Genomic DNA, 14,395 nt, shown 5'->3' on the forward strand with positions numbered 1-14,395 from the left:
TATGTGTGTATGTATCTACTTAAATAATGACAGCTTCTAACTCAGTATAACACGCAAAATAACAGTAGGTACACGGTGCTAGCCACAATGATTATGATGTAGATATATTCTAGCTTCTCGATTGACTCACGCGGTTATATAATAAGACTGTTGATGTATTAAGTCACTTCTATGTAATGACTGTTTATGCCAAAGAAAACATGTATAAGTAGATTTTTAGTGACAGAGCTCATCCAGGGAAGTACCTCTTCTTCTTTTTCTGTTCCTGGGCCTTTTCCGCACTTGGTTGGTCTGGGACCGTCCGTTGTACGTATGGCCACTGATGCGGCTCCCCGCTGGATCACTCCAGCCAGCCGAGCTCGCTCCATAAACTTAGCAGGCCGCCGATGTCGCCGAGTGCTTCATGGAGTGTTGCTGAGGAGCCTTGGAGGATTACGTGTATCGGTGTTTCTTACGTCTTCATCTTCTGCAGAGAGGACTGTCAGTTATACCTAAAATGAAGAGGTGTTTGTTTAGTGGGCAGTGCCCTGTTATCATACAACTGTCCTTAGTTTAGACCGATTTAGTTGCAGTAATTTTGTTGTTAATCGTGGGTTGAGATCTGGTACGGCCTCCTTCGTGTGTTTGCACTCTTTTGTTTTGGACGGAAGGGAAGTACTATCGATATGTTTATTTATGCCGCTAAGCAGCATTGTTGCAATGCTGTTTTCCGCTCTGAAGGGCGGGGTTGCCGGTGTAATTACAGGCACATTAAGCTTAACACCTAAGCCTCAAATTCATGGACACAGGGCGGTATGATACAGGACGTGCTCCTTGCATGCCCTGTGAGGTGCTGCTCTGTTTATAGGCGATGGCATTCCACTTACCATCAGGTGAACCATTCCTGCAATTATTGATGCACTGTAGTAGCCGAGAGTATCATACATATTTTTTTCTTATTTTTGCTAGTCATTTTTATTTATACGTGGTGGAAATATCACTATATATAATTAAAAAAGATCATTTAAACAACCAATATACTGAGTTGTCTGCATTTGCATTTTTTTATTTATGTCGATATTTTGTTTTATTTACTGAAAAAAACTTTAAAAAAACTATTTTCGTCCAAGAGAGCTTCGTCATTTTTATTTCTATCTAAAAAAATTACTAAATCGTGTAAGGCGGACAACAAATTAGTCAGAAATATGCTCAAAAACAACATTTCCTTCCTGTGAAGAACAACATAGATTATCTATTCATTACTTCTTTCAACCTCAATTAAAAACACTTAAAACCTTAAGTATCTACGTACCATTATCATCATCATCATCATCACCGGCCCACTACAGAGCACGGGTCTCCTCCCACAATGAGAAGGGGTTAAGGCCGTAGTCCACCACGCTGGCAGTGCGGATTAGTGGACTCCACACACCTTTGAGAACATTATGTAAAACTCTCAGGCATGCAGGTTTCCTCACGATGTTCACCGTTGAAGCAAGTGATATTTGAATAACTCAAAACACGCTTAACTTAGAAAAGTTAGAGGTGCGTGCTGGGATTCGAACTCGGCCCCCTAAAGTGAAGTCGAGCTCGGACTCAATGCGCTATCACCGCTTCCATCATCATTACATATATTTTGTTGTTGTATTATTTTTAATATTTATGAAACACGTGCCAAAACTAGGGCGGGTCGTCGATTAAAAATAAATTAAGTAAGCAATTACTTTAGTAGTTCTTATTTCATAAAAGCAAGACCATTGTTACAAAATGCGTTTGCTAATTCAATTGTTTGATAATTGCGGTGACTCCATAAAACCGTTTAACCTTAACGTTACTTTTAATTATTGAAGCTCGAAATATCGCGTTTTAATTTATAACTGAATGAATTTATAAATCCATTTCACTTTACGTGAAAGTAGGTACTTACTGTAACAGATAGTAAACTTATTTTAATATAATTCAAAAAAACATCAGTTGGAAATAATGGTCAAAAAAAAGAGTCCTGTTAAAAAGAAACGAACTTGTCACGAAGTCAGCACTGAAAAATGGGAGTTTATGAAATCTACATATTTTAAGTACCACATGAAAACGGCTGTGCATAAAAATATAAGAAAGCAGGGTTTCTTTTTGCATAAACAGACACATGTACAGAAAGGATCAGTATATTTTTCATAATTAGTAGTATCACCGTAGTCTTCTAATTTAATTACTTATTTCACTTCTCTCGACCGGATTTTGGTTAACATTTAAATTTCATAATTCCAAAAAGGACCCTTGAGGCAATACAATTAGTAACTGCCATGTACTTGGGAGAAAAGTTTAAATCAGCGAGAAGTGAAGTTTACACTCTGATTTCTTGCAATTTACTTTAGCGTTTCTACGTGAACAAGATTTTAATAATGGCAGCTTTTGAGAATTCTACTCTGCTCTATAAGTATTTGGTAAAAGTACCTACAGTTAAATATGGCGTTTATCTATATATAATAAGTATTTATGTATAGTATTCATTAAAATACTCATCTCTTCGTCTTCTTTGTACCCATAAAAAAGCTACGCTTACTTTGTGGCTAGGTGATGTATGTATTGTCTTTAAATTTATAGTATATTTATAACCAAGGGGTTTTGAGACCGAGTACCCAGAAGTGTTCTTAGTAATGCGGCCCATTAGTAAGAAATTATTATTTCCTAATATTAAACTTCTCATTTTAAAAGATTCTGGTGGAAGAACTTTATTAGACACTTGAGCTGAGTTGGCTGGAGTTAGACACATATCTGGGCACAATAACTTGCACGTTGCTTGTCGACAAACTAAGATGGCCGCTTGCCAATACGAGATATATTATCTGCGCTTCAAACCACTAGGAAATATTTGTCACATTTATAAATTGGAAGAAGGAAGGTTTAAGAAATTGTGCCAGCGAAAATTCTTATACGTTTGGAAACGTATTTTTATTAGCTTTTGCCCGTGGCTACGCTCACCTTAATGTAGATTTTGTCAAATTACTAAATAAATAAATATTCTACGACAATAAGCACACACACATCGCCATCTAGCCCCAAAGTAAGCGTAGCATGTTTTATAAGTACTAAGATGACTGATGAATAATATACATCAATACTTCGAATATACAGATAAACAGCCAGAGACTGAAAAAACATTAATTTTCATCACAAAAACATTCTCCTGTTGTGGGAATCGACGGCCTAGGACTCAGAAAGTAGGGTCCCTGCCCACTGTGCCAATCAGCCGTCAATAAATTCCATGATGATTGGTTGAAAAAACTATTCCACGTAGCAATTAAATGAAAAATCTTCAATATTAACACATTACCAGCTAACTCAATAAGCACGGGTTTCCTATCAGGCCAATATTATAGAAAATTCTTTGGGTATGCAGATTTCCTTACAAAGTTTTCCAGCAACTCAAAGACACATCCCTACTAATATTATAAATGTAAATGTAAGTTTGTTTGTTACACTTTCACGCAAAAACTACTGAGCGGAAACTTTTTATACATATTCTTGAAGGTATTAGAAATAATATAGGATACTTTTCATTAAAAAAAAAATTACGTAAGATAAAAAATGTTTGTAGAAAAATCTAAAAATCTCATATTATTTGACTACAGGTGTAGACTTTGTAGCAGTACGCTGCCTCCCAAAATAACGCGGGTGGAGCCGCAGGGCACATCTAGTTTATAAGAATGTTAGAATATGTAAGGGACATCAGTTTGGAGCAAGTTCTTATATTCTTTTTTCCCTTTCCTTCCGCCGATACCTTCCTACTGATATGCCGTCAGTCGACAAAAACTTTTCGTGAATTGGTATGAGAACAAACAAACGTTTAAACTAAACGTTAACGCTAAGTTTCCGTATTTGACCGAAGGTAAACAAAAATGGCGATTGATTCCGTACGCCAATGAATATATAGCAATGGAAATCGGTCTTTTTTTTAAGTGTACTTATATATTTTGTTATGTAAATGAAAAAAATATTTTTAATACGTAAATGGAATTATAGCAGTTAAAACAAGTTGATTAATATTATTATTTTCATTAGTGAGAAAGCTAATGTGTGTGTTTAACTTAACTGAGGCCGACAACTTGATGCGTAGGTGTTAAACCACATGTGCCTGTAATTTCGGCACATGTGGTTTAACACCACCAAAATTAAAACCTTTCAGGTCGGAACACAGCCATGCTGTAATACTTCCCCGGACGACTTCTGTCACAAAAACTTTGGACCTTTAGTATCGGGTAGATAGTACCTAGTAAATGTAGTTAGGACTTCAGCTTCACTTTCGGAAGGCCGAAATCGAATCCCAGGACGCACTTCTAAGCGCGTTCTAAATAATTTAAATATCACTTAACGGTGAAGGAAAACATCGTTAGGAAACCTGCATGCCTGAGAGTTCTCCATAATGTTTTCAAAAGCGCGTGAAGTCTACGCACTGGAATAGCGACATGAAAATGAAAATGAAAAATAATTTATTTTTTAAGTGTCTCAATTTTATTACAAAACAATAGGCTAAGACCTCTAGTTTGAAACAATCTGTATTTGGAGGTACCGCTCTTTCCGATACAAAGTTTATAACTGATAACATGACGTAACCAATTTATTGCATTTTATTATATTATATTTTTTTTTATGTGCCGAATTTTCAGTGCTGATTAATGGGCTAGCGTGTGAGAAGACTGTTCCCTGTAGTAGTCGGTGGGTTAATGGGATGAAGATGAGATAGTACTCAAGCTCCAAGGTATGCCAACCACGTTTGATAGTAGATCCTTAAAATGCCTCGCGGTTCGGTGGTAAAAATGTTACCTTTATTGTTTTTTTTGTTTCTTTACGTCTTATTCACACTTTTATGTTGTTAACTCTTTCACATATTTATTTATTCAAAATATCTAATTATGTTTATGTCAAATCCGAGACCGTACTATTTCAAACAGTTATGTTTATGTCATCTCTGTGGTCTTAGTTTTAACTGAAACTATTTATAAATATATTTTTATTGTAACGCTGTTGATTACGAATAAATAAATAAATATCTTGTAGAATACCGAAAGAAAAAAAGCTTGGGTGTTTATTATTGCTCTAACCAGGTTGCTCTTCTAATAATTTTAAATGACAATGTGAGATGGTGATAACAAAAAGAAACAGCCGGCTAAGTTTGTTGTGGGCTTCTTCATGGACCAGGTCGCGTTTGGAACCCTCGTATCTTTAGTTTTAAGTTTACCAATATGGTAATCGCCATCATCTCACTACCGTGTAATTCTCATTTACGTACGCATCAAAAGTGCCACCTATGGGCCTACTTGAATATAGATATTTTTGACTTTGGAGCGATTAATGGAAGTCAGTGACAGGTAGATATACTGACCTGCACCGTTGGTTGGAGTACGTTGCTGTGCGCTGGTCGTGCGACCAGCAGCCGGACGCACGCCCCGCATTGTCTCAGCACGGCGGCGGCTTGACGCGCGCACATCCCCACAACACACACCGCCCCGATCCGGAGCAGCATGTCGCCACTACGTAGTCGACCATCCTGCACAGAAAATAAGCACAGTAAATACATTAAAGCAATACGGTTAACATACGGTTGTAGCATTTTCTTTCCTACGCTGCTGTCTTGACATAGTTCCTTGCTAAACTTGTCTTATATAAGCCTGTATTGATCTTTTCAAGGGACTCTACATAAAGTAGCGAGCCCTCATTAGATGTTTTTAATGAGATGACTTTGAGTATCGGTTGTAGTCTTTTATCTATGATGCCAAGGCTGGATATGCTAGAGAATAAAGCTTAAAAGTATGAAGCAATATAAAAACAAATATTTATATATTGTATACTTAGTTTTTTTTTTACTTTCCTTTTGTGTATTATTATAGATTCCTTCAAATAAAATCATCTTTATTTGCTAAATGTGGTAAAGTTTTGGTGTTCGTTCATTTTAAAATGCTTACATTTTGCCATAGGAATATGGCGTGCAAAAATTTTGTAATAATATTTATTACAATTTATATTTATTAATTGAAGTTACTGGATTGTAGTTATTACTAATTATTTCATTAAAATTTTGTACGATTATGAATAGAAAAAAAAAATTTGAAAGTCAGATCCTACATTTTACTAAAAAATCATTAACATTGTAAAAACATTGTTCAAGTAGGTAGTCAAACAGTTATTTCTTAAATTTAGGTACAGATAATCCTTTTACATCGTTAGAGAGTTTGTTATATAACCTAGACTTGAATAGAAACGAACGAATGTTGTATCTACTTAAAAGTTGATTCAAAATATGTGCAGCTATTTAAAAAATATTATAGATAGGCACTGATTAGTTTGGAAGATAGACGCAAAAATAAAATATCAACATAAGAAACTAATCAATCAGTATCGTGCTCAATTGATGTGGCTACCAATTCGTTCTCGTAGAAACTTACACGCTCTTTCTCTCCTTTACTCCATTTTATATTATCCACAAACTCCACCATATTTGAAAGAGCGATTCACCTTTCTTGGTAGCAATGTTCACTTAAATCTGCGAGCTAATAACGACAGCTTGTTACACGTTCCTGCTAGTCGTTCATTGGCGTATGGCAAGTCTTTTACGGTAAAGGTGGTTAATTTATGGAATGAGCTGCCAAGGGACATAAGACAGTCCAAATCATTAAACATCTTTAAATCACGGTTAAAAGACTATTTCCTGTCTAATATGTAGCAAAATATCTATGTATTTTATGTGTATGTTTAAATAGTAATATGTATTTAAGTTTATATATTGATATATATATATATATATTGATATTTATATACAAATATATAAATATATGTTTTACTATATATATGTAGTATTAGTATGTAATGTTTATAATTAGCACAATTTAATTATTGCACTATCCCGTTTTCTCTCATATGTTTCTTCAACCAAAGGTTGTCTGGAGGAGATCGCTCCAAGCGATAAGACCGCCTTTGTGCATATGTATAGTTTTTATTTTTTATTTTTTTTGTTAACCTGATTTTATATTTGTATGTGCAATAAAGACTTTTTCTTCTTCTTCTTCTTCTTCTAATAAAACCATAATAAATAATAAATTTTAACAAAAAAATTATAAAAATAAAACCACCCCAACAATGGAATGGCTGAGGTTAGTTGTCTCCACACAATTTATCAAAATGACATCGCTGCATAAAACCTACCAAAAACATTCTTTTTCGTCATTATTTTGAAGTACAGAAACAGTGCTTTCTACGGCGCTCTGGTTGTGCCCTCTAGTTTGTTAAAAAAAACAATGTTTGAATATACAAACTCGATCTCTTTTGTCGCGTTACTCTACTATAGTCTATAGTTTGTATGGATGTAGACTGAAGCCGTTTCAACGACGCAGTGAGCTTTAATTGAATGAAGTGCATTCCCCACTTTTGAAGGCGGGTGCCAACCTCCATCAGATTAATGAGAATTGAAACATAATATCTGCAATATGCTATGAGCACCATTAATGAGTCAAATAAATCACATTTGTTTAAAAGGTTTTTCCTGGCGCAGTAGAGGGCTATGGATTTAAAAATGGGAGGTCCTGGCTTCGATCCCTGGGGAATTTGACGGCCGATTGGCGCAGTGGGCAGCGACCCTGCTTTCTGAGTCCAAGGCCGTGGGTTCGATTCCCACAACTGGAAAATGTTTATGTAATGAACATGAATGTTTTTCAGCGTCTGGGTGTTTATATGTATATTATAAGTATTTTATGTATATTACCTATTCAGACTGATGACTGAATATTTTTACCCATAACACAAGCTACGCTTACTTTGGGGCTAGATGGCGATGTGTGTATTGTCGTAGTATATTTATTTATTATTTATTAATTTATAATTTTTCAACTTTTCTGGTGTCATTTCTGGGGTAGTTTTAATTTTCTCAATTTAAATTATAATTCTTTGTTAAAATTCATAATTTTTAATGGTTCTTTTAGTTTCTTAATGAGGATGTTTTACCTGCCTAACTAACAAGTACCTACTAATCTAATTTAACTAGCTAAGTTAGGGCGCGAACGCGTTGACAAATTTCTTAACTTGTCAGTGCGAGCATTGCGTTGGATAAAATAATATGTAATTACTAGGAGAGCATACCCTATCAGCCACGCCACCCGGCAGCACGCTTTTGACGACGACGCCCGAAGACCGCCCGCCGACGATCCCGAACGCCAGCCCTGAGCCATCATTCACCAGTTCCACCACCTCCACTTGCGCCCATTCGCCGAACACCTGCTGCAATGTTATGACAACTTAGTACTATATTTTTAAAGCAGTAATAAATGTTACATTTAGAAAATATTTAAACCTTATGGTGACAAAAGCTCAGAATACAGTTGTCTCTCTGCTGCCCTGCTTCTCGAGGGTGTCGTACGTTAAAGTAAACAAACAAACTCTCCAGTTTTATATAATACAATGAGATTGTATTTTAAGAGTGAATACCTTTCTCTAAAGAGATACAATGGTTTGAAATATAAGAGCTATGATTGGATTTTTTTATGCTGCTATTTTGACCCGCGAGGTGAACTAATTTAGTCTTAAAAATATCATGTATTTCTTTCAAAGTACAAAAAATGTCACCATTTCAAGGATAAAATGCTTTGAAACCCCAATTTTCAGCACATTATAACTAAGACTTCACCTTAACACCATCGTGATATAACAGACTACTCAAATACCTCGCAGAGTAAAAAAAGTGTATTAACAAAATTTCAGTTCCTACATAGAAATTACAATTAGCCAACGAATGAATTAAATTACTCGAAAAAACGAAACTCGAAAATTTTAAAATCTCACGATTGCAGCTACAATTCAGTGTCCTAATTCATCCTAAGCTTCACAAAGGTCTACTAATGAGCCAGCGGGAGCGAAAATGAAACAGGCGTTAATTGCCTGTGTGCTCGCTCTAAATATAAAAGTTTTACCATAGACTTATTGTTACTCTACCGCGTTTGGACTGAGTCATTGAACAAACAAACATTGGTCGCTAAACCTTAAAAGAGCAACGTACGGACGCACGAGAAAACCTTGTATTGCCGACTCAACTACGGGATTTAACTGCTTACGCGTGGATGGTGAAGTTATCCCACAACTTTTGGTAGGTATTTTGTTGAGGCTATGCAGTATAACTAATGAACTAAAATATTATGAAAATTACGCTTAATTTTTCCATACTCCGCGAAAAGCAGGAAAATCCGTTGTGTTTGAGATTTTGACTTTAAAATGAGTATTATCCATCCTGAAACGTGCGTAGAGGGTACATTGCCGAAGATATGTTTGGCATGGAGTACAAGGATTAAAGAAATTATAAATTACACCATGCCTCGCTGTGCAAGTTAGTTTTCAGTACCAAGACCTTTTTTTATTAATATTAGCTTGCTTAACTTAACTTAAAGTGGAATAATACAAAAACCATGCTATTGTTAGTTTGTAGTCGTTTTACCATGATGCGCCCAATAAGCCGCTTGCGTGGTTTGCGCGGCCGCCTCCTCGATCAGCTAACTTTCTCCATCCTCACCAAGTCACCCCACCACACACATGAAAACCAACGCACACACCGACACAACACATCGCGCGCACTAACACATGTTTATTGTTCTTGGTCACTGTATGTAGCACTGCACATTTTGGTGATGAGAAACCTGTAACAAAGAGATTTATTTTAGTGTATCAGTAATAACCTAGTGGCTAGGCTGGGCTTTAGCCTCTCTTTCCGCGGAACTAAGTTCAGTTCCAGGCATGCATTTTTTTTTACCAATAGACTACCACTTGACCACAATCACACCCGAAAATAAGTGATGGTGCGGCCTAAGATGCGAAGAAGAGCGCGCTTGGCTAGGTGATGCCTATTCACTCTACATTTTAACCTATATTAAAGGTATCGGGCAAGACCAAAGCCGCAAGGGCATTTCAGATCTTTGTGGTGCGAATTAGGAGCGAGGAAGCAAAACGCTTTGTACGAGTCCAAGGGACATCAACAACGTTACGGTGCAGATCTTTACGATGCCTTGCAGTTCGATGGTAGCAAGATGAAGAAGGAACCTAATTATATAGTTTAATTACTATATTATATATATATTTATTTATTTATTTATACTCTTTATTCGCACACAAATAAAAATACAGAAGAAGAATAAAAGAAAACACAGACAGAAGAAGTATACAAAAGGCGGCCTTATCGCTTTGTAGCGATCTCTTCCAGGCAACCTTAGGATAAGGAAAACAAAAGGATAACATACTGCAGGTTGTGCATATTAAAAAAAATACATACTAATACTTAAACTAGATTACACAAATATATTATATATTAAATATTAAAAAAAAAAAATTATAAAGTAATATATACTATAACATATCATAAATACATTAACATCAGTAAATACTATTACAAGTCGTCTTCAATGCAAACTATAGTGGTTTTTGACAGCTTTCTTAAAAATACAAAGTGACTTAGACTGCCTTATGTCGATTGGGAGCGCATTCCACAGCGCTATGGCTTGCACTGTAAACGAGTGCTCATAGAACTTAGTTCTATGAAAAGGCATACTCAGAGTCAGCGCGCGACACGATCTTAAATCGGATTGCACTCCCAGAAAAGTAAACTTCTCCTTAAGATAAGAAGGAGTTTTTAAATGAAATAAAACACAGTACAGAAGCGAAAGTACATGCAAATCCCGGCAACGGCGAATAGGGAGCCACTTGTGTTTTTGTCCAAATTCGGATTATATAATATATACCTATTAAAATAGTATCATCGGGGCGTTCTTAAAAATTCCATCTGTAGTTAGTAGTAATGTGTAGCTGTATTAATAAAGCTTGTAAGTTAGTCATAATTGATACTAAAATTACAAAAGTGGTGCTAATTCAAAATTCGTTTACTTTTAAGTTAGCCCACTTTATGAGCACTATATTGAAACAAATCTGTCTATTTGTAATGACTCTACCACCAGTTAGGAATACAGATTTTACCGAGAAGTCGGCAAGAAACATAGCAGTTGCATTTTGCCGAGATCAGTTTACAGCTTAACATTTTTTTATATTGAGAGAGATGAAAGCTGAGCTGCCTGCTTCAAAGAAAAAAAATCATCAATCGTGTAGTAACCCCGATTTTTTAATGAATGTATATATGAATATATATATTTCTATATCTTACGTGTGTGTATTTAAATATATATATATTTTCTTTACTTCCTAGAGGTTTTGGCCCTCATTCGTTTTTGTCGCACGTCCGAGGGTTGGCTGTTAAAAAATGCTTTAGTATTAAGTCCGTCTTTTATAAATCGTTATGTGTTTTTGGCTGTGCAATAAAGTGAATAAATAAATTAATGTGTTTAATATAGTACATTGTTTCAACCATAGGTACCTTAACCTGTTATAAGTTATAACTTACGGTATCAATTTACAAAGCCCGCTTGTTGTACAATATACGTACAATAACACGCTCAGCGTAGATGCGTAGATACGGAGCGGGTAGCAATTTCGGCGTATGAATCGTTCGTCGAGATAAGAAATAATCCACAGAAGCATTAGAATAATTGATAAGGAATTAACAGGGTGGCAAAGCCAGCCGATTGGCTCAGTGGACAGAAACTCTATTTTCTGAGCCCAAGGCCGTGGGTTCGATTTCCACAACTGGAAAATCTTTGTGTGATGAACATGAATGTTTTTCAGTGATTTAGGGTGTTTATATGTATATTTTAAGTATTTATATATATGAATCATAAAAATATCTATCACTCATTTTAGAACCCATACCTACGCTTACTTTGAGGCTAGATGTGTGTTGTCTTAAATTTATAAAAAAAAAAGAAAATTAATAACGAATTTTTTATGTGTAAAAAGTCAAGAGTTGTGTATCGTATTTTAATGTCACGTTTACGCACATTTCCTTACACGATAGAGAAATAAAGCTGAAATATGTTTCACTAACACAAATCGCGTGTTGTCCGCATACTGACGCAGTAGTGACTGTGCCAGTGATTTTAATTAGTTTTAATAACCCACCAACCTGCATTAGGGCAGCGTGGTGCTAACCTCGAAATCACTCTATATATTGAAAGAGGACGCAGTAGCAGCAGGTATAAGTAGTAGTAGAACTTTTGTAACAGAGCGCGTACATTGAAAATGCGCACTTCTGGCGCCAAGTAGCTTTGTTCCGGTCTGAAGGGCGTGTTGCTGGTGTAATTACGGGCACTTTAAGCTTAACACCTACGCATCGGGGGGATGTATTATTAGCACATACAATATACAACATTTTGGCTCAACACACTTAGTTACGACTAGCTGACCCGCGCAACTTCGTCTGCACCGAATCGGTTATTAGAGGTTTTAATATCTTAAAAAAACCTGGAAACGAATTGCAGCGCTACCAACCAGGACCAGTTTTATTTTCAACCTATGTTATTCCCGCTGGCGGCCCGCTGCATTTTTCTTGCTTTTTACGTTTCTATACCCGTCGCAACTTCTAAGCGATGCGAAGCGACTTAAAAATGAATTTGCAGGTATATTATCAAACTTAATATTTATATTATTGTATTTGTTACGCATTTATAATATTAGTAGAACGGTACGCATGCATTCTTTGTCCTATATGCCTTGTTACTTACTGTTATCAGTGAAGAGTTATGCCCTTTATCTCCGAGAATATTTATCAGATCTTTCTTAAAATTAGACAATAAATGCTTCATAGTAACACTTTCAAATAAAGAAAGAATTATTAAAATCGGTTCTAATTTAACGGAGCTATGAAGTAAAATTGATAAAAATTTCATCCCACTTCCCGGAGGAAACTTATTGTTTATCGGGATAAAATGTATCCTATATGTTGACCCGGAATATTAGCTACTACTATACCTATATAATTTTTTTTAAATCCGTTCAGCAGTTCTTACGTGATACCCGGACAGACTGACAGACAGACAGACAAAAATTAAATAAAAATCTGTTTTGGACTCAGTATCGATTATAAAGCATCCCCTGGTCAAAATTTTCAAAATATATTAAATGTACAGAAATCTTCCAGTTACAGTTTTATTATAAGTATAGATTGTCACCTTCATAAATTTCTCTTTTCTGGCCGAGCAATCAATTTTGGCAATCTATTAATTGGGCCCCACGATACAGGTCGCCTAGTGCGGGGTCCACAGGTGATCAATAATATGAGGCAAATCTTATCTTATATCTTTAAACGAGCAATTCTTGTAGATATATATAATTGGAATCTCGGAATCGATCTAGCTAGGATTCATTTTTAGAAAATATCATTATTCGTGTTTTCTGGTAATAACCGATTTGGTGCAGACGAAGTTGCACGGGTCAGCTAGTATCAATATAATGTGAATTCAGCATTACAAATATGTTTACCAATTTTTGTGTTGTATCATATTCTTTTTTTTCTATTTATTGTGTATTGATATTCTGTGTAACCTTTTTGATCCAATAAATAATAATTATTATTATCAATACATGACGCTGATTTTCAGGTGATCCCTGAGAATTCATTTATGGTATAAGTACTTAGTAAGTAAGTAGGTATAAAAAATGAAAGAAAAATGTCTCGCAAATCCTATAATTTTACGACAGTGAAGCAGTTTTATCAAACAAAAACGATTTATTAATTCCAGCCACCGGCTCCCAAACTAAAAGACAATCAGGTCAAAATAACACATTCACTTGTATTAGAGCATTTGGAAACTGGGCCAAAGATCTACGCGAACTAAGCAGGTGGATATGAAGTTGTTAAATCTATTGGTCTTTCGTATTGTCGGCTCGTAGCTATCAAAGTAATCTTCTTGGGAAAAGAAGTATGTCACCGTCTCTTTCTGGGTAAAAATGCACAAAGAACCCTTAGCATAAACCGTATTAATATTTATTATAAAGTAGCGGCGATTTCTCGCGATTTACTTCGTGTTATTTCTTAATCAAATCATTAAAAATACACGTGGAAAGTTTGTTTCAACAGGAGTTCCCGGGTTCAATTCCCTACAGGGGCAGTTTTGGGCATTATTTATAATTTTTTAATTATCTCTGGTCTGGAGGGAGGCTTCGGCCGTGGCTTGTACCCTACCGACAAAGACGTGCCGCTAATCGAGTTAGTGTTCCGGTCCGATGTCGCGTAGAAACTAATTAGGGGTGTGACTACCATACTCTCTAACATGTTAGCCCGCTATAATCTTCGACTGCACCATCAATTACCACCAGGTGAGATTGCAGTCAAAGAATAACTTGTAGTGGATTAAAAAAAAACTATCGACAGGATGAAATCATCATAATTTTATTATTTATTCTATTGTGACAGATGATATTGGAATTGACTGCATCCAAGCAATAAGTATAATAATCAGATTGGCGCAGTGGGCAGCGACCCCTCTCTGAGTCAAAGGCTGTG

At 35.8% G+C, this 14,395-nt stretch overlaps 1 protein-coding gene across 1 annotated transcript in view; it reads right to left on the bottom strand.

Annotated features, from left to right (window-relative positions):
- Nucleotides 1-14,395, bottom strand: part of LOC120626564 (inaD-like protein) — a 232,822-nt gene that overhangs the window by 192,952 nt on the left and 25,475 nt on the right. The window contains exons 2-4 of the mRNA XM_039894120.1: nt 9,452-9,650; nt 8,107-8,244; nt 5,360-5,524 (exon numbers count right to left, since the gene is read on the bottom strand). Coding sequence (XP_039750054.1) covers nt 5,360-5,524; nt 8,107-8,244; nt 9,452-9,454 — 306 coding nt within the window. The 5' untranslated portion in view covers nt 9,455-9,650. The remainder of the gene's footprint in view (nt 1-5,359; nt 5,525-8,106; nt 8,245-9,451; nt 9,651-14,395) is intronic.

This window comes from Pararge aegeria, chromosome 1 (genome assembly GCF_905163445.1).
Source record: "Pararge aegeria chromosome 1, ilParAegt1.1, whole genome shotgun sequence".
Taxonomy (NCBI): Eukaryota; Metazoa; Arthropoda; class Insecta; order Lepidoptera; family Nymphalidae; genus Pararge; species Pararge aegeria.